Raw genomic sequence first — 27,151 nt, 5'->3', positions numbered from 1 at the left:
TCACAAAAGTAAAATAAAACAGTTTCTTGATCATATGTCTCTTTAGCTATAAATGACAATATTATTATTAAGACTTAGCCAAAAGGAAAGATTTATAAACTATAAAAAACTTTACCTCATGCAAAATTGTCAATTCTTTAATAACACATGAACTATTTTTTCAGAGGCCCTCCAAGTACCTACAAATCCAAAATGTGGCCCTGCAAAGGGTTTGCGTTTGAGACCACTGGTCTAGAGGCATTGTTCGTTTGGAATGTGAATTAGCTGTAGCTAAACGCTTTTATACTCAACAGCCATCCCAAACACCCAGGGAACACCTCATCTCTGTGGAGACGACCCTTAATTCATTTATACATGAGTGCACAGTTAAGATGTTGTTTTACCAGAAGTTTCAATACCATCGTTACGGGAACAGATTGGGGAAATTGTTGGCACATTTGACTAAACAGGCACGGGGACAGAACTTTGTCCTTAGTCTTAGAGATGGCCAGGGTCAGATGCAACATTCTACTGACCAGATAGCGAGGATATTACGTGACTACTTTCAAGATATATATGGCCGGTGGGACTCGGGAGCTAGGCCCCCCATTCGGGACTATTTGGAGGATTCTGGTCTTCCTAAATTGCCAGAGCGGGACGTGCAGTCTCTGAATGCCCCTATTACCATTAAAGAACTGCAGAAAGTCCCAACGGAATTACTCGGCCCCAGGGCTGATTTTTATAAGTTGTTAGCTCCCCAGATTGGGCCCCCGTTGCATGAATACTATACTCAAGCGGTTGAGGGAGGGAGATTTCCGGAGGCAGCCAATGAAGCTTTAATCACTTTAATCTTGAAGCCTGGGAGTGAGGGCACGGCTCCCGAGTCTTACAGACCTATATCACTCCTGGATGTGGATATCAAAATTTTGTCAAAAACACTCGCAGAGCGATTGGCGCTATTCCTTCCCAATCTCATTGCCCCTGATCAGGTGGAATTTGTGAGAGGTAGACAGGCAGTCCATAATGTCTGTAAGGCAATACTAACTTTGGCACATATGCAAGCTCAAAACAAACCAATATTGTTAATTAGTTTAGATGCTGCACAAACTTTTGATCTCCTTCCCATCGAGAGAGGTACCAGGCAGGGCTGTCCCCTATCCCCTTTGCTGTTTTTACTTTATTTGGAACCTTTTCTTCGTACTGTCTCACAGGACGGGGATATCCTTGGAGTAGATTTTTCTGGGCTCTCTGTGAAGGTTTTAGCATTTGCAGATGACTTGTTATTCACATTAACTAGAAACATAGAAAAATGACGGCAATAAAAGGCCATAGCCCATCGTCTGCCCACTCTATTGACCCTCCCCCTTAATCGTCTGAAAGATCACACTCTGATGACCCATCCCCTTAGCTCTACCGTCTTAGAGATCCGACATGGGCATCCCATTTATTCTTAAAATCTGGCACGCTGCTGGCCTTGATCACCTGCACTGGGAGCTCATTCCAATGATTAACCACTCTTTCTGTAAAGAAATACTTCCTGGTGTCACCATGAAATTTTCCGCCCCTTATTTTCATCGGATGCCCTCTTGTGGACGAGTGCCCTTTAAGAAAGAAAATATCGTCTTCCACCTCAAGACGACCAGTGATATACTTAAATGTCTCAATCATGTCTCCTCTCTCCCTGCATTCTTCGAGAGAGTACACCTGCAATTTGTTCAGCCTTTCCTTGTACGAGAGATCCTTGAGCCCCGAGACCATCCTGGTGGCCATTCGCTGAACCGACTCAACTCTCAGCACATCTTTACGGTAATGTGGTCTCCAGAATTGTACACAGTACTCTAGATGAGATCTCACCATGGTTCTGTACAATGGCATTAGGACCTCGGGCTTCCGACTAACAAAACTTCTACAGATACAACCCAGCATTTGTCTAGCCTTGGATGAAGCCTTCTCCACTTGATTGGCAGTTTTCATGTCTTCACTAATGATCACCCCTAAATCTCGTTCTGCTGCAGTTCTAGCCAAGGTCTCACTATTCAATGTGTACGTTCTGCACTTATTATTGCTGCCAAGGTAAATGACCTTGCATTTTTTAGCATTGAAGCTCAGCTGACAGGTCAAGGACCAGTGTTCCAATAAAAGCAGGTCCTGCGTCATACTGTCTGACAAAATGCTGTCACTTACAATGTTACATAGTTTGGCGTCATCGGCGAACAATGTTATTTTACCTTGAAGCCTCTGGTCAGGTCTCCTATGAATATGTTGAAAAGGATCAGGCCCAAGACCAAGCCCTGTGGCACTCCACTGGTCACCTCCAACGTTTTAGAGAGGGTACCGTTAACCACCACCCTCTGAAGTCTACCACTTAGCCAGTCATTGACCCATGCGGTTAGTGTTTCACCTAATTGCATCGATTTCATCTTGCTCAATAACCTGTGGTGGGGGACACTATCAAAGGCTTTACTGAAGTCCAGGTACACGATGTCCAGGGACTCTCCTAAATCCAGCTTCCTTGTTACCCAGTCAAAGAAGCGGATGAAATTGGATTGGCAGGATCTACCCTTGGTGAAACCATGTTGGTGGGGATCGCGTAGATTCTCCTCGTCCAGGATCGTGTCTAATTTGCATTTGATTAGTGTTTCCATGAGTTTACTCACTATTGATCTGAGACTCACCGGTCTATAATTCGCAGCCTCTGCCCTGCACCCCTTTTTGTGCAGAGGAACGATGTTAGCTGTTTTCCAGTCCAAGGGGACTCTTCCCGTACTTGGGGAGAGATTGAAGAGTACGGATAATGGTTCCGCTAGGACGTCACACAGCTCCCTGAGTACTCTTGGGTGTAGATTGTCCGGTCCCATGGCTTTGTTCACCTTAAGTCTTGATAGTTCGCCGTAGACGTCCCCCGGTGTAAACTCAAAATTCCGAAATGGGTCTTCCGAGCTTTGCTTTGCCTGCAACTGTGTACCAGACCCCGGAGCCTCGCAGGTGAAGACTGAGCAGAAGTATTCATTTAGTAGTTCGGCTTTATCTGAATCTGATTCTACGTAATATCAGTCTGGTTTTTTGAGGCGTACTATCCCATCCGTGTTTCTCTTTCTGTCACTAATATACCTGAAGTAGGATTTGTCCCCTTTCTTAATGTTCTTTGCTAGGTTTTCTTCAATTCGAAGCTTGGCTTCTCTGATTGCTGCTTTGACAGCTGTAGACTTGGCCACATATTCTATTTTGGCCTCCCTTTTCTGCGGATGTTTGTAGGAAATAAATGCTCATTTCTTTTCTTTAACGAGGTCTGAGATCTCTGCGGTGAACCATTGGGGTCTATTGTTTCTTCGCTGTTTACTTACTGATTTTATGTAGCGGTTTGTTGGTACGTGTAGGGTAGATTTCAAGGTTGACCACATAGCTTCCACATTATCGGTCACAGCTTGGTTTTGTAGTGCCCGATGGACGAAATCTCCCATGCAATTGAAGTCAGTGCCTCGAAAGTTGAGTACTTTTGTTGTCGTGCTTGATTTAGTGAAACCTCTCCTGAGGTTGAACCATACCATGTTGTGATCACTGAAGGCTAGCTTATCTCCTACCGATACTACCGAGATGCTTTCTCCGTTACTGAGTACCAGGTCCAGTATCGCATGGGCCCTAGTGGGCTCCAATACCAATTGTTTGAGTCGTTCTCCCTTCATGGAGGTTAATAGCCTTCTGCTGCCGCTGGTTGTCGCTGAGAGTGAGTTCCAATCTGCATCTGGCATATTGAAGTCCCCTAGCAGTACAGTGTCCCTCCGTAAAGTGATATTCTCTATGTCTTTGATTAATTCTGTGTCTTTGTCTTCCAGTTGTCTTGGAGGTCTATACATTACACCAAGATACAGGCATTTTTTGATGCTTCTGGCCAGGTTTACCCAGAGGGATTCCCCGGTGTACTTGACATCTGTGATTCTTGTAGTTTTGATGTCATCTTTAGTGTATAGTGCTATCCCTCCCCTTAACTTGCCCTCTCTGTCTTGACGAAGTAAGTTGTAACCCGGTATAGCCATATCCCACCCATGAGAGTCCGTGAACCAAGTCTCGGAAATCGCCACCACATCTAGGTCAGCATTCATTATTTCGGTCTCCAATTCTAGAATTTTGTTGCCTAAATTGTGTGCATTAGCATACATAGCCCTCCATACCTTGTGATTACTAGGTTCCTGTGGGGAGTTTCCCATCTGAGTTAGTGTGGCTCCTAAAGAATTATTAGCAATATGAGTACTTACCTCGGACTCAGAAGTGGAGCTACGACTTCTCTCCTCAGGATAGTTACTTACTGTACTGGTGCCCTCCCTTAACTTACCTAGTTTAAAGCCCTGTGAAGCAGGCGGGCTAGTCGGTGTCCGAAGATGTTCTTACCTCTGCTGGTTAGTCTGAATCATTCCATTCCCCATCTATTACAAGCTCTGGAGGAATTCCGATTTTATTCGGGGTTCACCCTAAATTACAAGAAATGCACTGCATTGGCTAGCCTGCTCGCTTTGCAACAGTTTTGGGTGGGGGAGTTTCCTTTTACATGGGCTACGGCCTCTTAAATATTTGGGGGTATGCATCCCTAGAGATCAAGACTCTTTACAAGTGTAACATCTCACCTTTACTGCTTGATACGTTACACAGACTTCAACTTTGGTCCACATTCCTAAACTAAACTAAACCTTAAGTTTATATACCGCATCCTCTCCACGGAAGTGGAACTCGGCACGGTTTACAAGAATTTAAAATAGAAGAAGAGAAAGGAAAAGGTTTACATGAGCTTATATATAGAATGGAAGAGTAAGGGGGAAAATAGAATTACATGTTAGAGAAGAGCCAAGTTTTCAGTTGCTTGCAGAATAATTGGAGGAAGCCCAGGTTCTGCAGTGGGATAGTAAGGTCGTTCCAAAGACCTGTGATTTTGAAGAGAAGTGATTTTCCCAGTTTACCTGCATAGAGAATACCGTGTAGGGAGGGGAAGGATAGTTTATATCTTTGGGCATGTCTGGTGGAGTCAGGACACGAGGAGTTAAAGGATAGTGGGATTAGGGGAAGAAGGATGCCATGAATGATCTTAAAAGCCAGGCAGGAGCATTTGAAATGGATTCTGGAAATCACTGGGAGCCAGTGAAAATTGGTCAGGAGTGGGGAGACATGGTCAGATTTGCGTTTTGCAAAGATCAGCTTGGCTGCAATATTCTGGATAAGCTGGAGTCTTTGAAGACTTTTTTTTTTTTTTAGGCATAAGTAAATGGCATTACAGTAGTCAAGTTTGGAGAGGATGATGGATTGGACGAGGACGGCAAAATTTTTTTGGCGAAAGTAGGATCTTACTTTCCTCAGCATGTGGAGGCTGAAAAAGCATGATTTTTTTTTTTGCCAAGGAGTTGAGGTGGTCGTTGAGGGAGAGAGAAGAATCAATAATGATGCCAAGGACCTTGCTTTGAGAACTCAAGGTGCAGAGCAGCGCCTGTGGGTAGTGCGAAGAGGGTGGGCAGTTGTTCTAACTTTGGGCCTAGCCAGAGTAATTTTGTTTTTGATTCATTCAGTTTCATCTGTACCGAGAGGGACCAGGAGTGGAGTCTCATTATGCAAGACGTAATGTTCTCGTGGAGGTTGGTGAGGTTCTGGTCTGTTTCAAGAAGGACGAGGATGTCATCAGCGTTTGTGTAGATTGTTTCAAGGGGGGAAAGTTGGAGGAGCTTCAGTGAGAACATATAGATGTTAAAGAGAATAGGGGATAGGGGTGATCCCTGAGGGACACCGCAAGAAGGTGTCCAAGGAACGGACATGGTGCCATTTATGTTGACAGTGTAGGAGCGAGAGCGAAGGAAGTTTGAGAACCAATTTAGGACGGTGGAGTCAATTCCTATCTCGGAAAGTTGATAAAGTAGTATGTCGTGGTGGACGACATCGAAAGCAGCAGAGAGATCGAATTGTAAAAGAACAGCGAATTTGTTACGAGAATGTAGTTGTTGCACCTTTTAAAATTAGGGAAACTAGGAGGGACTCGGTGCTGAAGCTGGGTCTGAAGCTGTATTGATAGGGGTGGAGAATGGAGAATCTCTAGGTAAGAAGAGAGCTGGGTAGCGACTGGCCTCCAGCAGTTTAGTTAGGAGAGGGATATTTGCTATGGGGCGGTAGTTCGATGGTAAGGAAGGGTCGAGATCGGCTTTTTTCAGAAGAAGGGATAAGGCAATGTGTCCCATTTCTGTGGAGAACAGGTTCGATAGTAAAGCAGTATTTATAAAACTGGTAAGGGAGGAGATGGCCTGCGCAGGAATGTTTTCGTAAAGGTAGGATGGGAAAGGATCTAGGATGCATTTGCAGGATTTCAGTTTGAGACAAAGTTTAGAGATCTGGGGTTCGGATACGAGTTCAAAGGCAGTCCCTCTTTCGGTGGCGGGACGGGTAGCTCTGTATAATATGGTGTTTTTCCCAAATGGTTGTACCAATTCCAGGTACTTCCTTTACTATTATCTCATACCCATAATGCCCATCTTACCAAGGGCTTACAACGTTTCCTATGGGGGGGACGTTGCCCTCGCATGACACTTCCTCGGATGTGCATCCCTAGGGACAGGGGAGGATATGGCTTGCAGAATATTCGCTGGTATGCCTTGGTCTGCCAGATGAAATACATTAATGATTGGTTTAGAGATACTTCTCATTTCACAGCAACTGCAATAGAATTGTCATTATTACATTACATTACATTACATTAGGGATTTCTATTCCGCCATTACCTTGCAGTTCAAGGCGGATTACAAAAGAATTATCAAAGATGTATTATAACAAGAACTTACAAAAAAAAAAATTGGTCATTTTCAAAAAGAGTAAGAAATGGGTAAGGTTATTTGTTTGGGGTAGTTGGCTTTAGTGAGAGGTGGAGTTTGAGACTTGTGGTATTATTTCTTTTTTCAGAGTTTTCTTGAAGAGTATGGTCTTTATTTCTTTTCTAAAAATCTTGTAGTCGAGGGATGCCGTCAGTAGATTGGCGATTTGGTTGTCTAGTTTGGCTGCTTGAGTGGCCAGGAGGCCATCATATAGTTTTTTCCGTTTGACCTCCTTAATTGGGGGGGTATGAGAATGGGGTGTGAGTTTTCCTATGTCTGGTTGCGGTGTTGTGGATGAGGCGGTTATTCAGGTAGTTTGGACTGTCTTCGTATAAAGTCTTAAATAGTTGGCAGTAGAATTTAAATTGTATTCTTGCTGGGATCGGAAGCCAGTGCGATTGGAGATATGCTTCTGTAATGTGATCATATTTCTTTAATGAATAGATGAGTCTTAGTGCTGTGTTTTGGACAGTTTGTAGTTATTTTGTTATGGTTGTAGGGCATGGGAGGTAGAGGATATTACAGTAGTCAAGTAGGCTTAGTATTAAGGACTGAACTATGAGCTGGAATTGAGTTTTTTCAAAGAATTTCCAAATTTGTCTTAAGTTTCTCATGACTAAGAATGACTTTTGTATTGTTTTATTAATTTGCGGTTGCATGGTGCAGCATCTGTCGATAGTTATTCCTAGCAGTTTTAGGGTGGTTTGTATGGGGTAGTTGATTGCGTTGATTTCATTGTTGGTTATGGTTGGTATTTTGTTGTTTTCTAGGAGGATGAATTTCGTTTTATCTGGGTTCAATTTCAGTTTGTGATCTTTCATCCAGGTTGCTATTGATTTTAGTGTTTGGTATATTGTGTTCGTCATGGAGAGTTCAGGTTGATCGAAGGGTATGAGAATGATAATGTCATCAGCATAGCTGTAGGAGGTTATGCCTTTTTGTCCAGGTGAGAGCTGAGGGAGGCTGTATAGAGATTGAAGAGAGTCGGGGATAGAAGGGATCCTTGGGGAACTCCGCAGGGGTTTGACCAAGGTTCAGATTTTTGTTTGTCTGATTTTACTCTATAGGTTCTTGATTTAAGGAATCCTTCAAACCATGTGTATACTTTGTATCCAGGATTTGTAGTAGAATGTTATGGTCCACCAAATCGAATGCAGCGGTAAGGTCTAGTTGTATGAGCATCATTTTTTTTTCCTGTGCTGAGATGTTGTCTGGCTGTGTCCAAGAGAGATCCTAGTAGTGTTTTCGTGCTGAAGTTGTTTCTGAAGCCGGATTGTGTGGGATGGAGTATGTTATGGTTTTCTAGGTAATTGGAGAGGAGTTTGGCAACTAGTCCTTCTATTATTTTGACGTAGAGTGGAATAGAGGCAATGGGTCTGTAGTTGGCTGTTTGGTCTATCGGTCCTTTGGAGTCTTTGAGGATCGGGGTGATGTTGGTAGGGTAGTGGCCGTTTATTAGCGAGATTTGTATCCAGTTTAGAAGAAGAGCGTGGAGTTTTGTGCTGGATGTTTTTAGGAGATATGGTGGACAGTTGTTGAGGTCACAGGATGCATGGCTGTATTTTTTGTAGTATTTGTTGAATTCAGGCCATTGTATGTTGGGGAATTGAGACCATATTCTATCTGCTGCAGTAGAATCTCTATCTATGGGGAGAATTGTGAATTCGTTAGGATGGGTAGAGGTGTCATTGAGGGTAGCTCTTGCATTGGTAATTTTATTTTGAAAGTGTTCTGCTAATAGAGTGGCTGGGGGGGGGTAGTATTGTTAGTGGTCAGGTAGGGTTTGGTGTCGGTTAGGGTTTTTAGAATTTGGAATAGTTTTTTGGTGTCTTGGGTTTCAGTGCCTATTAGATTGGTGTAGTGTGCTTTTCTCTTGTCCTTTAATTGTGATTTGTATTGTTTGTTGATTTTTTTCCAGGCGGATTTTGTATGATCCGAGTTCGATTTTCTCCATTTTCTCTCTAGTCGTCTACATTGTCTTTTGAGTTGTAGCAGTTCGGAGTCGAACTATTTATCTGATCTCCTGCTGGGTCTGGATTTGGTTTGCAGTGGGGCTAAATCATCAAGGGTGTTGGAGCAAAGTCTTTCCCAATGTAAGATGAAGTCCTCGGGGTTGTTTTCTAGAATAGTTTCATCTATTTTAGACCAGAATATAGAGGGTTCGATGTGTTTACGTGAGGTGTATGTTACTTTATTGAGTTTTGTTATAGTTTTTTTTGTTGTTTTTGGTCCAGTTGATGTTGAAAGTGTAGGTGTATTGGTCTGACCAGATGGATCTTGTGACCAGCCAGGTATTCTCCCTGCCAAGGTCCCAGTTAGGGCAGGGGGAAAAGTAAAAATGAAAACCAGGAAGGGAAATTCCAAGGTCCATCCGGTTCCTGAGTCTGACAATTTCTCCATTGACCACCAGAGGGAGCCTGAATTGACTGAGGAGGAGTTAGGTGATCTATACCCAAGTCACCACCGGGGGAGCCCAAGAGGCCCCTGGAACACTGCTGACTCAGACAGAGTAGGGCGTCACCCTAGAGTATTTAAACCAGCAGTTGAGAGCAGACAGGCAGGCCAGCTAGGGAGAAGGTTCAAACCTTTTTTCCCTAGGGAGTCCCCTGGGCCAAGCAGGAGCAATAGACCCATTCCCATGGAGCTATTAGAAGCTGGACTAGCTGAGGAGCTGCCTGTTTCAGAGGAGGAACAACCCATGGATTGTCAAGAAAGTTTTGCAGAGTGTGCTCCTGACTTTCCTGAGGCCATGCAGGTGGACTGGGCCTCAAGCTGCAAACAGTGAGTTTTTGGGTTTTTCATGTAACTGTTTGCTTGCTTTGTTTTGATGTTTTTGCAAAGCTAAGAGTGTCATTGTGGGGAGAGGTTTTGCTAACACCCAGGGAGGGAATTTTGAAAGCCTGTCCTAAGGCTTTACTTTGCAAAACCTGTGACACTCTCCTTTTCCCGGCAGTGTTATGTTAGGCTGCCGGAGGCTTTAACTTTGAGCACTGTGATTTGGAGAACCAGTGCCCTGAACTTTATTTTTGGTTTGTGGAACTACCTGCTTAGGGAGCAGGCAGTGCTAGCTCTGAGGAGAGCTGAAACCTCAGGTGCAACTGGGACTAAATTAGTACTGAGAGCAAGTTTGGACTTTATTTTGGTGCTGTTTATTTTCTTGCTTCTTTTGGCATTTTTGTTTTGCTGCTGTTTGGGAATTCTGACATATTTTGCATCTGTAATGATGAACTACTTACCTTCAGGAAGGAATGAGTAAAATTGAATTATTTGCCTATGAACTTTAATTGTGGTGGTTTTGATTTTTGGTTCCTGTCTAAGAACAGTTTAGTCCTGCAGGGTGACTCCATTTCGGGTCACACGCTGGTGTTCTATTTTGGTGTAGCCACTTGGGGTGCTGTAGAGCCCTGGTCTGAGCTGCAGTGTGGCTACAATCTGGACAATGTTCTGTTAGATGTATGAATTTCTGTTAAGGATGGTTGGTGGGTCATGAAGGCTGCAATATCAAGTTGGTGGCCTTTTTCATGAGTTGTTTGTGGATGTAGCATTTGGAAGGATAAGGCTTTGAGAAATGAGAGAAAGTTGTCTACTTGTTTGGATGATTGATCATCTAGGTGTAGATTTAGGTCTCCTAGGAGTAGGTTGTAGATTGCTATTAGGGAGTTTTGATATATGAAGTCTTGCACTCCGGTTCTTGCTAAAGACCAGTTTCCCGGCGCTATATAGTAGAGCATGCAGTTCAGTGTGTCTTTTAGTGTGGTGCTTGAGAGTTGGCAAGCTAAAAGGTCCATGTACGGGTTAGATGTTTTCTCAATTATATTAAGGGTTAGATCTTGTTTGATTAAGATTGCTAGGCCTCCGCCTCTTTTTTTCTCTGCAGACCACTGTAATTTTGTATCCTTGTGGGCAGACTTCAGTTATTCTGGGGTCTGAGTCGGAGGTTAGCCAGGTTTCTGTGAGGAAAAGACAGTCCAGGTTTTCTTGTGTTATCCAGGTTTTTATAAGCTCTGTTTTTGGACCCAGCGCTCTGATATTTAAGTAGGCGCATTTGAGTGTGGATTTCTCTGTGTGATAGTTGTGGGTTGTATTTGGATATATAAGTGATTTGGTGTGCCGGTATGGTTTAGTCTTAGTGTGTGTTGGTCTTCTTCCCCATGCTGTGGTAATGGAGTGTAGAGTGTTAGATTGTAGGTTTGAGTTTCTGTCACTTGATGTTCTCCTATTTTGGAAGAGAGATTTATTTATATCTGTAGCGGGTGGTTTGGCTGCTGTTTTTTGGTTGGTTTTACGTTTGGTAGTGTTGTGGGGGTGGATCGCTTCTTAGTCACTTCACAAAGGTGCTATGAGAGTCTTAGACAGCGTGCTGTTAGGCGCTGAATCTTTTATTGGTTCAGCGTAGTCCCGTCGGGTGGGGAGGAGGGGCGGAGTGCGCTCCCACGCCGGCAAGCCTCCCTGCCTGCTCCTGGGTCCAGCGATGTCGGCCCTGTGCAGTCCCGTCGGGAGGGGGGAGGGGCGGGGTGCACTCCCACGCCGGTAAGCCTCCCTGCCTGCTCCTGGGTCCAGCGATGTGGCCAAAGTGAGTTTCAAACGAGAAACAAGAAGTATTATTGGTTCCTTATCATGTCAGTTATATATTACATGCTACCGACCCGTCGCTCCGCCTGGGGGCAGCAAATTACCCTATTTTTGCTCCGGCTAGGCGGACGTGGCGGTGGATTTGTAAAAGTACTCAGCTGTCATCTGTGGTGTCTCTATATTTGCCCATTCAGGGCAATGGTGCATTTTTGCTGGGCTGTAAAGGGCCTCTGATATTTATTCCAGTTGTATTCGGAGGACGGAACCTTGGCTTCTTTTACAACTCTATGTCGCACATTTGATTTACCAGCTGCAGACATATTTGCTTATTACCAGATACGACATTATGTTCAGTCTTTGCCAGTTGGACATCTTACAGAGGACAGTCGTGAAGCACTTTCTGAGCTCTTTAGTCTTTCAGGTCAACAGAGGATCCCTCTTAAATCTCATCTTATAGGCCTTCAGGATTGTCAAGCGGGACCTAACCTGGATATTTTGGCAGCTTCCTGGGCGGAAAACCTGCATTGCTCTTTGACAGCCCAACAGCTACAACAGGTGTTGAAAGTCATCAAGAGGGTGTCTGCCAATGTTACCCACTGGGAATTGCAATTGAAAGTGGTTCTGCGGCTTTACATTTCCCCTGAAAGGGCGGCTCGGATGGGAATCACCCCTACTCATAATTGCCCCAAGTGCACACAGGCCCATGCCTCTTTGGGACACATGCTTTGGACTTGTTCTTTTATTCTCCATTTCTGGCGTGGTCTGGACACTTATATTACATCTCTCTGGGGTAGACTTTGGTCACCTAAGCCCAGAGCCTTATTTGGTTATTATACTATTGCCACACCGAAATTGAAAGGGATGACAGCTTTTATAGCGAGAACTGTGCTTTTGGAAATGAAAGCCATTTTGACCAATTGGATAGCCCAGGATCCACCAACTTATGGTCAATGGAGATCTTTGATGATAGCGCATGCTTCTCTGGAACCGGAGACAGGCTGATGACCTTGACCTGAGACCTGGTCGCCGCTTCTGTCAGATCTGGGAACACTTTTAGATGGACCTTACACCCCAGGCTCGTGAATGATTACTAAATTTGTGAAGGGGGTCCCACGCCACATGTCAGACTGTTGCATATTGATACTTTTGTTGTTGGTGGGGGAGGGGGGGAGTGGGTTGGGGGGGTTGATTTGTGCACATATGAGTTTCTAGATTGCACTGTTCTGTGATTTTACTTGCATTTTTTCTTGAAAACTTTAATAAAGATATTTACACATAACACATGCTCAATAAACCATAGACCCCTACCAGCCCTCAATGATCCTCAGAAACTAATGGGTCTATAGTACCCTCCCATTCCCCCAAATGGCTCATTTTTAAATTTTGATTTATGTTCCCTCCCAGAAAGCTCAGGGCGGGTCACAAGTGAATATACATAGTTTCAAAATAGAATACAGCCTATCTAGTATCTAAGCGCATACAGGGTTACAGCAATCCTCCATATTTTCCAATCTGTATGATACTCTACTCCAAAGTTGATAAGTTTCTATTGTACTCTGGTGACATTTTATTTCTCATAAAAGAACCACGTTCCCACCAGTCTGGCTCTGACAGAAAACTCCTATGGGGAATGATCAAACAAGATCAATTGCAATGAGGACCAATTATCCACCAGTTTTTCTTCTACTTCCCAGGAAGTTTCAGTCAAATTCAATTGATACCCTTCTAAATGAGAACTGCCTTCAATTTATTACTTCAAATTCAAATAATCTAAAAACTATGAGGAGCATCAACATTTCTGGAGAGGTATGGTTGGTGCTATTTTTCTAGGAAAAAAAGGTGCTGATATTCATGTCAGCCAACCTTAGGGGATGGCTTACCAGGGCTTTTTTTTCAGCCAGTGTATACAGCCTGTGACCCAGAATAGCTCTAGCTGGAAGATGGCTGCTTGAGTCTGAGAATCACAGGCTCAAGCTGGCTGACACAAGAATGAATGGAGGAAAAAGTTGGGAGAATTTGAGTGAGAAATGTAATGGATAGGATATTTTTGGAAAGCAGGAAAAAAATGGTGCCTATGCTAGCTGAAAAAATGCCCTGGGTATGGTCATCTAGATGTATATTCACATCTCCAGTACTTAGCACTCGAAGGAACTGTGAGCTAGATGTTCAAAACACTGCCTCTGTGGGCTAATTTTTTATCTGATTCCTAAACAGCAATCAATGTTCAAACGGCTGCAGAGGGCAGTCATAATCTCATCTGATTGCTCACTAAGAAACCAGCTTTCACACATTTGCAGAGCTCGTTTGAGGAAACCCAAACAGCTGAGTGGCAGGGGAAGCCCCAAAGCAGCTTTCTGCCAATCAGCTATTGGGATTTTTTTCCTATTTATTTAAATGGAACAGATGTTGTATCCCTGGATACAAAGGGAGGGGGGAAAACTAAGATCCTGAAAGGCTCAGACACCTAAGGCCAGGGAGGGACCTTAGGCATCTGATCTAATCAGAGCCTTAGACTCCTCCCTGTGTATCCCAGGATACAGATGGATATGCCTAAGGCCCTGATTGGCTCAGATACCTAGGGCTCCTCCCCTGGGAGGGGCCTTAGGAATCTCAGCCAATCAGGGCCTTAGTCACATCCACATGCATCCCAGAATGCACTGGAAGGGGAATGCCCACCAATTTGGAGTGGCAGACCTGCAAGCAGGAAGGACTGGGCTGTCATCTTAATGTATATGTATGGGTGTGGTTTGGGGGGGCCAGGAGGGCATCCAGTGGGAGGAGGGAGTGGGCATCCTTCCTATCAATTTTTTGTAACGTGGAGAAGGGGAGAGGTTAGTTCAGGGGATTATTGCGGGGGTTTCAGTTCAGTGGGGGTGGGGGGTCATAGCAGCAGGAGGGAGTGGGCATCCTTCCTGCTGATTTTTGTTGACGTATGGGAGGGGGGATCCTAGCAGGAGGGGGTGGTGTGTTTTGGCTCAGCGTGGGGAGGGTTTTACAGCTGTAGGAAGGAGTGGGCATCCCTCCTGTCTCTATTTTTGTTCCAGGGGTTGTTGGAGGGGCTGACATCGGGGGGAAGGAGGGGGGCAAGGAAATAGCTCAACTTTTTTTTTTATGGGCCAGATGGGTGTGTTACACACACACACACACATATCTGTGCCCATAGAAAAAAAAATCAGGCAGACCTGTCGGTGATACAGTTATCGAGAGGTCTAGATCTGTCAGTTTTTTCGGTCACTATTTGCAATCCGCTTATGGCACTTCAAATGTTAGACCATTGATTGGATGGCTCGTTTTAATATTAATGACCTCATTCTAATAGTAATGAGGTAGTTTTGCATGCCAGAGTCAGAATTTTGTATGGCCACATGGAAAACCACAAAGTGAGCCATTTTCAATATCGGGTTGGCAAATTCCAACAATCACTAAAATTCAAAATCGCTAAAATTCAAAAACTGAGGCTTACATTAGTTGATCCTATTAATCATCATTGGTGTTTTCCCATCCTCCAAGGGGCAGATGCACCCAGAGTAGATCTGAGTTGGAATAATTTTATATCTATTGACTGGCAAACCTTTAGTAAGTTCTACAATAAGTATGTTAACTTATACTGTAGACTTGACAGCTGTCTTCCAAATTTTATGAAAGTTGCCCCGGTCAGCTTTAAGGCCAAATTGTTGATGTGGATTAATTTCTTATTATCCATAGGGAAGTTTCCTGAGGAACAGGGTCAAATTGTGATTATACCAAGTTTAAAAAACACTAAAGAATCATTCAGCATTGCATCTAATTTTAGACCTATTGCCAGTATTCCTCTGGCTACTAAGATACAGGAAGGTTTGGTAAACGCTGAATTAGTTACATACTTTGATAAGTTTAGCATTTTGCATGAGAATCAATCTGGTTTTCGGTCAGGATTTAGTACCGAAACAATCATGGCCTCTCTGTTTGATTATTTGCATTCATTATTCAATCAAGGTTAAAGTGCGTTAATTTTGCAGCTAGATCTGAGCAGCGCTTTTGATATGGTAGATTTTGTTGGATATGGTATTTGTTGGATATGGTATTTTGTTGGATAGTTTGGAATCCATTGGAGTTGCAGGTAATGTCTTGAACTGGTTTTGTGGCTTCCTGGGTAAAAGATCATACCAAGTGTTTAAAGATTATCGCTGGGAAAACTCCTGTGGGGTCCCACAGGGTTCACCTCTGTCCCCCAGATCGTTTACTATTTATCTTGCTTCCTTGGGAAATTTGTTGCAAAGTTTAAAGTTCAAGTTCTACATTTATGCAGATGACATTACTATACTCATCCCGTTAATTTGTCTGTCACTGGAGTTCATAAATTTTTTAGCGATTATTTTAAGTCAGATTGAACTTTGGATGACTGCTTATAAATTGAAATTAAATGTGGGAAAAACTAAATTATTTTTAGCAACTCCCAACGATGAGATTAAAGAAATAACACTACACGTGAATGGGTTGGACTACAATATAGAACAATCCATAAAAATATTGGGTGTGACTCTGGATAAACATCTCACATTGGAACAACATACGGATTTATTGTTTAAGAAATGTATCTCTGTGCTTTGGAAGTTTCATACCACTAAGAAGTATTTCGACGAAACTTCCTTTCATTTATTGGTACAGTCTTCTATCTTAAGTATTCTTGATTACTGTAACATTATATACCTAGGTGCTTACAAGAAAATTTTCAAAAAATTGAGAGTGATTCAGAATACTGCCGTTCGCCTCATTTTTGGCTAAAAAAAATGGGAGCATATCACTCCTTTTTATTTGAAACTCAATTGGTTGCCGATAGAGTCGAGAATTCTGTTCAAATTTTCTTGTATTTGTTATAAATCAGTTTTGGGTTTGTTACCAGGTTATCTTGTGTCTCATTTTTCTTTGAGTCACGCCAAAAAGACTACACGTAGAGTGCACATGTTTTCATATCCCTCCATAAAATCCTGTCATTATAAGAAGTTCCTTGAAAGAACCCTCTCATTTCAAGCCGCTAAATTGAATGTATGGCTTGGAAAAATTATGTTAGAGGTCTCTTCCTATCTTGATTTTAGAAAATTGTTAGACTCAACTCTTTGATAGGCTGGTATCTTAATGCATTCTGCTTCATTTTTTCAATCAAGTTCCTTATATTCAACTTGATGTATTTTATCTGTTCTATGTACTACTTCTTTCCCTGCCATGCCGGTATTTTATTGCCTGTCAGGCCGGCATTTAACAGCTCTTTTTAAACTGTCAACAATGCTTCCACAATTTTAAACTGTTGTTTTCTTTTCTGCATTATATTGTAAGTGCTTTCTGTTTTTATCTGTTTTTTAGTCCACTATTCTAATTTGTATTTTATCTGTATCCCATGTACTAGCTCACCTTATTGTGAACCACCTAGAACTTTTTCGTTATGGCGATATATAAGAATAAAATTATTATTATTATTAAACTAGTTTGACTGGTTTAGTGACCATTTAGTCCCGGATGGTCTCGGGACTCAAGGATCTACCATACGAAAAGCGGCTTGACAAATTACAGCTATACTCGCTCGAGGAGCGCAGAGAGAGGGGGGACATGATCGAGACGTTCAAGTATCTTACGGGCCGCATCGAGGCGGAGGAAGATATCTTCTTTTTCAAGGGTCCCACGACAACAAGAGGGCATCCGTTGAAAATCAGGGGCGGGAAACTACGAGGTGACACCAGGAAATTCTTTTTCACTGAAAGAGTGGTTGATTGCTGGAATAGTCTTCCACTACAGGTGATTGAGGCCAGCAGCGTGCCTGATTTTAAGGCCAAATGGGATCGGCACATGGGATCTCTTCACAGGGCAAAGGTAGGGGAGGGACATTAAGGTGGGCAGACTAGATGGGCCGTGGGCCCTTATCTGCCGTCTATTTCTATGTTTCTATGTTTCTATATTAGTACCCGATCGGAACATTTAGTGCATCTAGCTCTGTGTTGTTTACTGCTTAATCATTCCTTCTAGATCTTCACTATACTACATGTCCCCTGTCTCCCCACTTTCATCAAGGGGAATCGTGTCATTTTAACAACATATCCTCCAACCCCAGAACTGAAATTTTGTTTCCCAGTGTCACATTTAATATGTTGTAAATGTCTGCTACTTTTGTATCTGTGTTCACTTTTGTGTAGACAAGTTTCAAGTTTAATATAAATTTGATTGATCGCTTATTCAAAGTTCTAAGCGATGTAAAAATCAGTAAAATTACAATTTGGGGGACAACAAAACAAACGAAACAAAGTAAATCTTGTAAGACATATTAAAAACTAATATTACAAACATATTAAACAAAAGGAAAGAAAGGGAAGAGAAATACAAGTTGTTTGATAGTAAATAAGACATATATGGGAAACTACACTGGGAAGGGAGAGATCATGTACTTCAGAGAAATAAAGAAATGCAATTGAAATAAGGCTACTAGTCAAGCTTTCTAACTATCAAATGCATCCTTAAAAAGAAAGCTTTTTAATTTGCTCTTAATTCTGTCCAAATCACGTTCTTCCCTTAAATAGATAGGGAGTGAGTTCCATGTTTGGGGAGCTGTGACAGAAAAAATAAATTGCCGCCGTGTATTAATGATTTTAAGTGAGGGAATTATTAATAAATGTCGATCGTTTGATCTCAATAATCTATTTGAGGTGTAGGGAATCAGTAATTTATAAATAAAAGCAAAGACTTAGTTTATACATTATACGATGAGCTACTGGGAGCCAATGCGCTTTCTTAAGGAGAGGTGTCACATGATCAAATTTCTTAGATTTCGTTATAAGTTTAATAGAAGCATTTTGAATAATCTGTAAACGTCTGATTTCATTTTGGGCTATGTTGCTGTGTGTTTTGATGGCAAGCGTGTATTTTATATATTATGCACAGTGTCATATTTGTCTCTTTCTCCCTCTATATGTTGTCCTGTGCTTGGTTACAGCTCTCACTTCCTGCCTTCTTTCTCCTTGCAGTTTGCTGAAGACTCTGAGGAGCCAATGGAAAGAGCTGCTGATGCCTCTTCTAGCCAGACAGTGACCCCCCTTCCTGAACCCTGCAGACCTGGGCTGCTTCTGGATAGTCTCCCACCTCTAGACCTGCCCAATAGTGAAGAACTCCCTACGGACATGAGCGATGACTCTACCTCTTCTACTACCCAGGATGAAGGTGGGGTGTCATCAGTCCTGCCTTCTTCTCCTCCCTTGCAAAGGTTCAGGATGGTGCTATTTTCTTATTCTCCCTTCACCATGCCACCCATATCCTGAATCTGAGGGGAGCTGACATAGTCTAATCCTGGAGCTAACTTATTGCTTGCCTTTTTACTAGGGAATATTGTTTCTAAATTGCAGTCCTTTCTTATCTTCTCTCTCCATTGTTAACAGTGTTAATCTGAACACTGTGCAGATGCTTCCTGCACCCCAGAGATGGCTATGTGCATGTTTTGTGGAGTATCAGATCAGAAAGTGGCCTGACTGCTCTTCCTGGGATGAAAGACTGTTTACCAAACTAGAGTCTTTGGTTTCAGTGACAGAAATAGGCATGATAAAGAAAGGCATGATAAAGAAAGGAATCACGAATAGATCGGAGAAAGTTATAATGCCGCTTTATAGGGCAATGGTCAGACCATACTTGGAATACTGTGTCCAACATTGGTCTCCCAACCTAAAGAAGGATATAAAACTGCTGGAGAGGGTGCAGAGATGAGCGATGAAGCTAATAAAAGGTATGGCGAACTTGGAATACGAGGAACGACTTAAGAGACTGGGATTGTTCTCCCTTGAGAAAAGGAGACTGCGAGGGGATATGATCGAGACTTTCAAAATACTGAAAGGAATCTACAAAATAGAGCAGGAAATAAAATTATTTACAATGTCCAATGTGACACGGACAAGAGGACATGGACTGAAGCTAAGGGGAGACAAGTCCAGGACAAATATCAGGAAGTTCTGCTTCACGCAACGAGTTGTGGACACCTGGAATGTTCTCCCAGAGGAGGTTATTGCGGAATCCACTGTTCTAGGATTTAAAAGCAAACTAGATGCACATCTCCTTACGAGAGGCATAGAGGGATATGGGTGTGTAAAATTACGCCAGGTGTACACCTGTCCAGGCCTCCGTGTGTGCGGATCGCTGGACTTGATGGACCGAAGGTCTGATCCGGAGATGGCAGTTCTTATGTTCTTATGAGTGATTTGATAACTGAGGTCAAAGGACCTACTCATAAAGATGCCCCCCCTAAAGAAATATTTAAAGCAAAAGAAAATCAGTCTTCAAACCACACATTATTAACACATGGAATTTTTTCTTTCTAAGATGGGGAAATTCCTAGAGCAAATTGTCAGCAATCAGCTCAAATTAACTTTTGGCACTTAATTTCATTCTTAGGTCAAACACTTCATACAGTACATAATAAGGGCAATTCTGTAACTGGTGCCTGCAAATGCTTAAGTTCCTGAATAAATTCATGTAGACCGTTCTGAGCTCTCCTGGGAGAATGACATAGAAAATTGAATGAATAAATAAATAAACATTTATGCACCACTTGCAGGATACAGAATACCAGCACTTTTGCAAGTAGTGTACACTTATGTGTGTAAGTGCTAATAGGATACCTGCATGATATGTTCATTGCCTGTAGTCAGACCAGATATTCAGTGGTGGGCCATATCTGGCGACTGGCATCAACTAGCGGTTTCATTTTTGACAGTGGCAACTTAACCAGTTAAGCCGATATTTAGTGCTAACTGGTTAAGTACTTAGCGGTTAAAGATGGTCTGCTCTTTATGTAGCCTATTTTAACTGCTAAACATAGCCTATTTGGCACTGAATATTCACGCTCAATGAGCTGTGTCATACGACATGACTGGTTAGCTGCTGATAACCACAGATATTCAGTGGGAAATAACCAGTTCTCTGAGGACAAGCAGGCATTATATTCTCACACGTGGGTGACATCATCCATAGAGCCCCACACTGCCAGTGTAAATCTTGACAGTGCCCCCACCATGCAGGTGTCTTCCAACCTGACATCATCACTTGGGACCATCAGTCTTTAAGTTTCAAGTTTAATAAAAATATACCGCCTATCAGTCTTCTAAGCGGTTTATACATAATAAAAAAAGTAAAATAGGGTAACATACATTAAAACATACAGGACCTACTAGAACGATAGGATTAAGTTAAAGAAGTACATTATAATTATTTATTTATAAGTTTTTAAATTATACATTCAAGATTAACTTGTACAGAAAGAAGGTTCAAGGCATAGAAAATAAAAGTATATTCATCAATCCTTACAAAAATAACAAATAATTAACTTAAATCTTCTCAAGTCTTCAATGAGATCCAAAATGTAAATTACAGCGAGAAAAAAAAGAAAATACTTCTTATAAGAATCTGATTAGCTAACAGAGGTTAGGGCATCTAATTTTCATGTAGTACTATCCTTTTCCAGACGAGATAGAGACAGGAATGTCCTCAATTGGAGAGGCTCAAAGAAAACAAATTTCTGTGTTTTATAATAAATTACACACTTGCACCAGATGGCGAACAAAAAAAGTAGCTCTTAAAGCTAGAACACCAGGTTTTAATAATAGAAATTCTCTTCTATGCCTTTGTGTATCCCTTGCTAAGTCTGGGAACATTTGTATCTTACAGCCTATGAATTCATTTTGCTTGTTTTTATAAAACATTCTCAAAAGGCAAATTTTATCAGGAGTAAGAGCTTCAGTCAACAGTAAAGTAGCTGGAACAGCTACTTCCCTATCAGATGTTTCCAATAAAGTTGTCTCTTGTTGGTTATTTTGCGTCTTACTTGGAAGATAATAGACTTTTGTGAATGGAGGTAATGAAGCCTCAGAAACCTCCAAGATTTCCAAGACATAGTGTTTCAACATTCCCTAGGTATTACCATAGTAACCCTAGGGAAATTAATCTAAGATTATTATTTCTAGAAAAGTTCTCAAGTGATTCAAATTTTCTTCTTAAGTTTGTATTGTCCTTGATTAGCGTCTCTTGTACTTTCTTTGATATTTCTGTTTCTTCTTGCAGTTTATCTATTGAAGATTTAGAGGCACCAATCTCTTGTTTTAATTTATTGATATCATTGTCATGGTTCTTTATTTTTACTTCTATTTGTTGAAACTGAAAATCGATATTCTTTCCCAGGTTAGTAATCAGATCCCACAGGGCATCTAACGTAACTTCATGGGGTTTTTGAGATAAAGAAAGTTGCAAGTTCAAACCACTTTGCTCACCCACTGGTGTTTCTCCCTGTCTCTGCTCTGTCTGGGAAGGTCCTGTTCCCGTTGTTATCCGGTCCTCATTGTCCATGTTCAGACTTCCTTGAAAAAACTGGGAGCCAGAACCCTCATTCTCCAATTCGATCTCTCTCTAGCCTCCGAGGGAGAGTGTGCTCCGTTTCCCCGAAGCACCTCCACCTGCAGAGAACTGATGGTGTGAGGTTGTGTGGGAGGTGCTCTCACATTGGGACTTAATGCTGTTTCCAGCCCCTGGGAAATCGCTTGCATCTCGCTTCTCTGCATCGTCTCCTGCGGGGAAATAGCCGACATGCCGACATGCCTTGCATGCTTCTCAAAAGTTCGTCAATATTGCCGAGGACAATGGACCCAGAGCACCACGCTCTTTTTTCTTCTCTTCAGCATTTTTTCAAAATAGGTAATGTCCCAAGAATGCATAATGGCGAACTTGCAAGAGCATCCCACTCTGTTAGTTTATCCAGCGGCCATCTTGAATCAGCAAGAAGTACATTATAAAATAGGAAAGAGAGCCATATAGGGGAAATACAAAAGGAAGGGGGATCCCATCTGATAACCAAAGCAGAAATGAAGATAATGTTTCATAAGGTAAGTGCATCTTTAAAAAGAAACATTTTTAGTTTTCTTTGAAACAATCTAGCATAGGTTCATTCCGTAGTTCAAGGGGTAATGAGTTCCAAAGAGATGGGGCTGTGACGGAGAAGTTTGTTGTTCGTGTAGTGCTAATAATATGGGAGAGATGGAACCGTTAAGAGATTTTGTGATTGTGATCTCAATGCTCTAGCTAGAGTGTAGGGAATTAGAAAGTTGTTTAAGAATTTTGGCTGGTTGTTACGGAGTGTTTTGATGTTAAAAATATGATTTTATACTTTTATATTTTTGACATGGTCAAATTTTTTTGCATTTCCAATAAGTTTTATTACCGTGTTTTATATAACTTGCAAGCGTCTGATTTCTTTCTGTGTGATGCCTTTATATAGTGAGTTACAGTAATCTAAACATGAGATCACCAGGGAATGTACTATGTTCAATGCACAGGACTCAAGGACTTTGGAAAGAGAATGTATTAATCGAATCCTATAAAAGCATTTTTGAACGACAGTACTGATTTGCTGGTGAAATGTTAGTTTACTGTCCAGAATAACACACAGCTTTATAGATGACACTATGTGTAAAGGTGTGGAGTTGAGGCTGACGGGCGATTGTAGTTGAAATCCTTCTTTGCATGGGAATAATATTATTGACGATTTTGCGATATTGAGCACTAACATATTTGTTTGGAGCCAGTAACTTATTTTTTCCATTTTCTGCTTGATGTCCATAACTTCACTTAGGTTGTTTGTTTCCAATGGGTGAAGTAACGAGATCATCAGCATATACAAATGAGGTAAAGCCTATTGATTAACATAATGTAAGTAAGGGAGCCAAAAAGATAATTAAATAATAGTCGTTTTCTGCAGAGCTCAGAAGTTGTGTCTTTCAGTCTCTCTTCAGGGTGTCAAACTTTTGATATTTTTTGTGCCTTCCTGGTGGTTCTTTTTTCCTTTATTTTCTTTATAACTTTTCATTTTTTACTATTTTTCATATACCATGTAGTCACCCATTTTCTTTCTTTGTACGTACCCTCTCAGCTCTATCCTGGTCTCTCCTTTCTCTTGCCTCCAGGCCAGCGTGTCTCCTCTTTTCATTTCCTCACTCACCCCTCATATCCAGAATCTCTCTCCCCTACCTCTGTGCATCTAGTTTCCCTCTTCTCGTCAATACCATCATTGTATTTCTCTTTCCCTCTCCATCCCCTCCCCGAGTGCAGTATCTCTCTCCCTCTTTGCTCAACCTTCTTTTCCTTCTTTCCCCAATGCAGCACCTCTTGCCCTCCATTCTCCCCAAGTCCAGTGCTTCTTTTCTCCTTTTTGCCTCCCATGTAGCACCTCACACCCTCTTGCTCACCCTCCCCTCAATGCACCACCTCACTCCCTCCTTGCCCTGTCCAGTCTCCTTGCCCTGTCCAGTTCCCTCTCCTTGCCCCCCATGCATCACTTCTCTCTCTCTCCTTGCCCCTCAAAGTAGTCTCTCTCTCCCTCCTTGCCCTACTCCAGTCCCCCTCAATGTAGCACCTTTCTCTCCCTACTTGCATCCCCCCTATACCTAATGTAGCAACTCTCTCCCTCCAGAAGAGACAGTTGGTTTGGACAAGCAGTTCTGCAAAATTTAATTTCTTCCTAAGAGCAATCTTTTCCTTTAATCCTCATATTTGTTCCCTGTAACCCTCTTTCTAGAGACATGATCCCAGTAGCTTGGGAGTCATCATGTGATCAGGCCGAGTAGTCAACACTCATCACACATCTCCCCCAGGCTCTATTGGAACAAATACAACACTGTTAAATACATTATTCATACATTCTTCATACATTCTTAAAATTGCTGACCAGGTTCCTCTAGACCCTTTTGGTCATCACAGTGTCCTCGGGCCCTCCCTGACCCTCATTTGCCCTCTGGCTCTTCTCTGGATCCTCCCTTTACTCCACGTTATTCTGATCCTTTCCCGACCCTTCATTGGCCCTCTGGGTCTTCTGGCAGCTTCCAATGCTACTACCGGTCTCTCCATCAGTCACCACCAGCCCTGCTGGTCCCTCCGCTGGTTGCTTGGTAGACCGTTGGTCAGTGCTCACCCTGGTCTATCAGACTGTTTCCCTGGGCTCTTCTGGCAGTTTATGGTGTCATTACCAGGCTCTCCGCTGGTCGTCACCGGTCCCACCAGTCCTTCTGCCAGTCGCTTGCCTTGGACTTTGCCGGTTCCTATGCTTCCCAGCCTCTTGTGTCTCCCACACATCTTGGAAACTTTGCCATTCCCACTGCTGGTTGAGCCCCTTCCTGGGCTCCAGGCTTTACCAGGCCCTCCTGCTACTCCTTCTTTCAGACCCTTTTCTAGTCACTCAGTTGTCTTCTGAACCCACACACTGAAAACTCTCCCAGCCCCTCAGTCATCTTATCCCAGACACACCCACTGAGGATTCTTTTCCAGCCAGTCTCTCTCTGAGGGCTCTTCCTGGGACTTACTTGCTGTCCCTCAGATGCTCCATGAAAAAAGCCCCATCACTTTCTTCTCTGGTCTCTCTCACACCACCACTGGGCCCTCTGCCTGTCATTAACCATGGGGTACTCTCCTGGTTGCCCCCAAGGTCTATTGGGCAGGCCAGTTGAACATGCTTACTGAGGGTTGGTCAGAGACCAGCATTCCTCCCCTCGAGGGTCACCTGACTCCTGAAGGAGCTTCTGATTTCCTCAACTCCTTGCTCTGGAGCTGTTCTTTTCAGCACCCTTTTCTACTGAGGATGAGTGGACAGCTCCCAGGTGCCTTTGCAGCTCCTATGCAAATTAGCACCACATACTCCATGACTCAGGCTCCCTCTACTAGTTTGTAACAGGAACTTCACTCTGTCACAGAGTCCCATCTGTAAGAATATTTTCCAGTGCAATAGGCAAGACATTCTAGATAGATGGGTAGTGTCTCCAAGGCCGCATGCTAGCTACAGAAGGAATCCACTCCGGATTTTTGTCTGTGCCTCTGCTTTACTTCACTGGGCTCATTAGCTCCTTATACAGTTTTTCCCTTCTGCATGCATGCCTGCAGGAGTTTGTTTGTTCTGCTCTTCACAAGTTATTATTTTATTTGGTGCATTTTCTTCCCTTTCTGGGGGCTTTTGGTGCTCGGAGCATTTATTCAGCTCTGCCTACATTAAGATCACACAGACTTCGGTCTACAGCTGACAGGCCAATCCCTGGTGGTACCTGTCAGCCAGCCTGCATTTACTTCACAGGAGCTCAGGGATGTCCCCATCTTTCTCCTTCTGCTGAATGAGGGTTCGAGCACAGGCTATTTGGCATCCATTGGAGACTCGTTGGTTTCTTGCAGGATGCCGGCTGTGTCTTCTTGCCTCTGCCTGTCCCTGAGCACATCCATCGATCCACAGGGGTGAAGATACAGTCAGGCATAGGATCTGACTGGCGGCCCGAAGATCAGCGTTGCAGAGGCATTCCTAGCATGAAGCAGTGATTTTTTTTAATTGCAGCTACTGAAAGAGAGCTGAGGCAGGCTGCAGCACCTTTCCAGAATAGGTCACAGTGAGTAAAGGCTGTCACAGCCTGTGAGGTAAATTGGAGGATGTTGGAATTTTGAAGTTTTGAGGGTTTCTGCATTTCCCACTGTGTTCCCCTCCTAAAAAAAATCCTAAAATCTCCATTTCTGAAGTTTGTGTACTGAAAAATATTATGTTTTTGGTGTAATTTTCTTAACGGTGGCCATCTTGGATTTTTAGTGATCTTTTTCTCAAAAGCTCCCTGCTTCTCCAAAACTGCAATTTTTGACTCAAAACTTGTTGGAATGGAAACATTGGAGTCTCCTTATGTGAATTCTTGCCATGATTGTGCAAATTTGATGCCTGAGTGTTCTTTCACTGTGTGGTGCACCCAGGAGAGGTGGCAGCGTCCTGCTTAGCCTCTCCCTGTTGAAGCAGGTGACCAAATGCTCAGCTAGCCTGGTGGGGTGGCCTTTTTTATTTTCGGGGCTTGGCATGGCTTCTAGTTTCATGTGCCTGGCTGCACACCCTCTGCAGCCAAAATTAGGGCATCAAAGGGTGACTCCACACCCCAGGAGCCAGAAGCTTTCTCTAAATTTATGAAACATTTGTGAATAAGTTTCAAAGCTAGCGTTCTTCCCCTGCACACTCGCTCTCTACCTCAGCTGCATTTATTAGTGGTGTATCTTCTGCGGACATATCCTCTCCTCAGTCAGCCCTGTCCTGTGCTGCCTGATCTTGATCTGGGGAATTCTGATGTTGATGACCATCTGATCCTGATCTGGGGAATTCTGATGTTGATGACCATCTGTCGCCTATCCAGCTTCTGCTGAATAGCTGTAATGCCAGGATGGGTAACTAGGCCGACATCTGCGCGCCACTCCAGAGAGAGAATGTCCCTTCAGGGTGAAAGCGTGAAAACTGCACCAACACAAAGTTCAAACTGTAAAAAAAAAACCAACAACTCTCAAACAGTTCAGAATTTTCAAGGAAGAGTTCAGTTTTATTCTATTCCCTTTACACAGGGGTGACCAGCCCAGGCTTCCAGGTAAGTTTGCTAAGCAGACCTTATTATCCTGCCAGCAGAAAAAAATAAAATAATCCTGGCTTTTAAACATACAGCCAAGCCTTTCTGCAAGTCTCTCAAAGTTCAGAACTCTCTCTGGGCTGCTTCCACAGTCCAAGCAGGCCCAGGAGTAAATTGTCAATAAAGCAAAAAACAAAACAATAATTCTCAACAGAAAAGTCCAAACACTAGTACTGTGTTTTTAGGGCTAGCAAAAAGGTCACAGCCCAGTAAGGTACCTGGGCTTCAGTAGTCCAAATTCAGTCCTCTTCACCAGGTCCTTGCATACATTCTCAAACAAATTCTCAATAAAGTCAAACAGTTCATAAT

At 42.8% G+C, this 27,151-nt stretch overlaps 1 protein-coding gene across 6 annotated transcripts in view; it reads left to right on the top strand.

Annotated features, from left to right (window-relative positions):
* The window catches only part of GRAMD1A (GRAM domain containing 1A), a 275,350-nt gene that overhangs the window by 151,363 nt on the left and 96,836 nt on the right, over nucleotides 1-27,151 (top strand). For all 6 annotated transcript variants that reach the window (XM_033914365.1, XM_033914366.1, XM_033914364.1 and 3 more), the window contains one exon: nucleotides 18,377-18,569. In XM_033914365.1, the coding sequence (XP_033770256.1) occupies nucleotides 18,377-18,569 (193 nt within the window). The remainder of the gene's footprint in view (nucleotides 1-18,376; nucleotides 18,570-27,151) is intronic.

This window comes from Geotrypetes seraphini, chromosome 11 (genome assembly GCF_902459505.1).
Source record: "Geotrypetes seraphini chromosome 11, aGeoSer1.1, whole genome shotgun sequence".
NCBI lineage: Eukaryota > Metazoa > Chordata > Amphibia > Gymnophiona > Dermophiidae > Geotrypetes > Geotrypetes seraphini.
The sequence above is the reverse complement of the archived record's forward strand: the minus strand, read 5'-3'. Positions and strand labels throughout refer to the sequence as shown.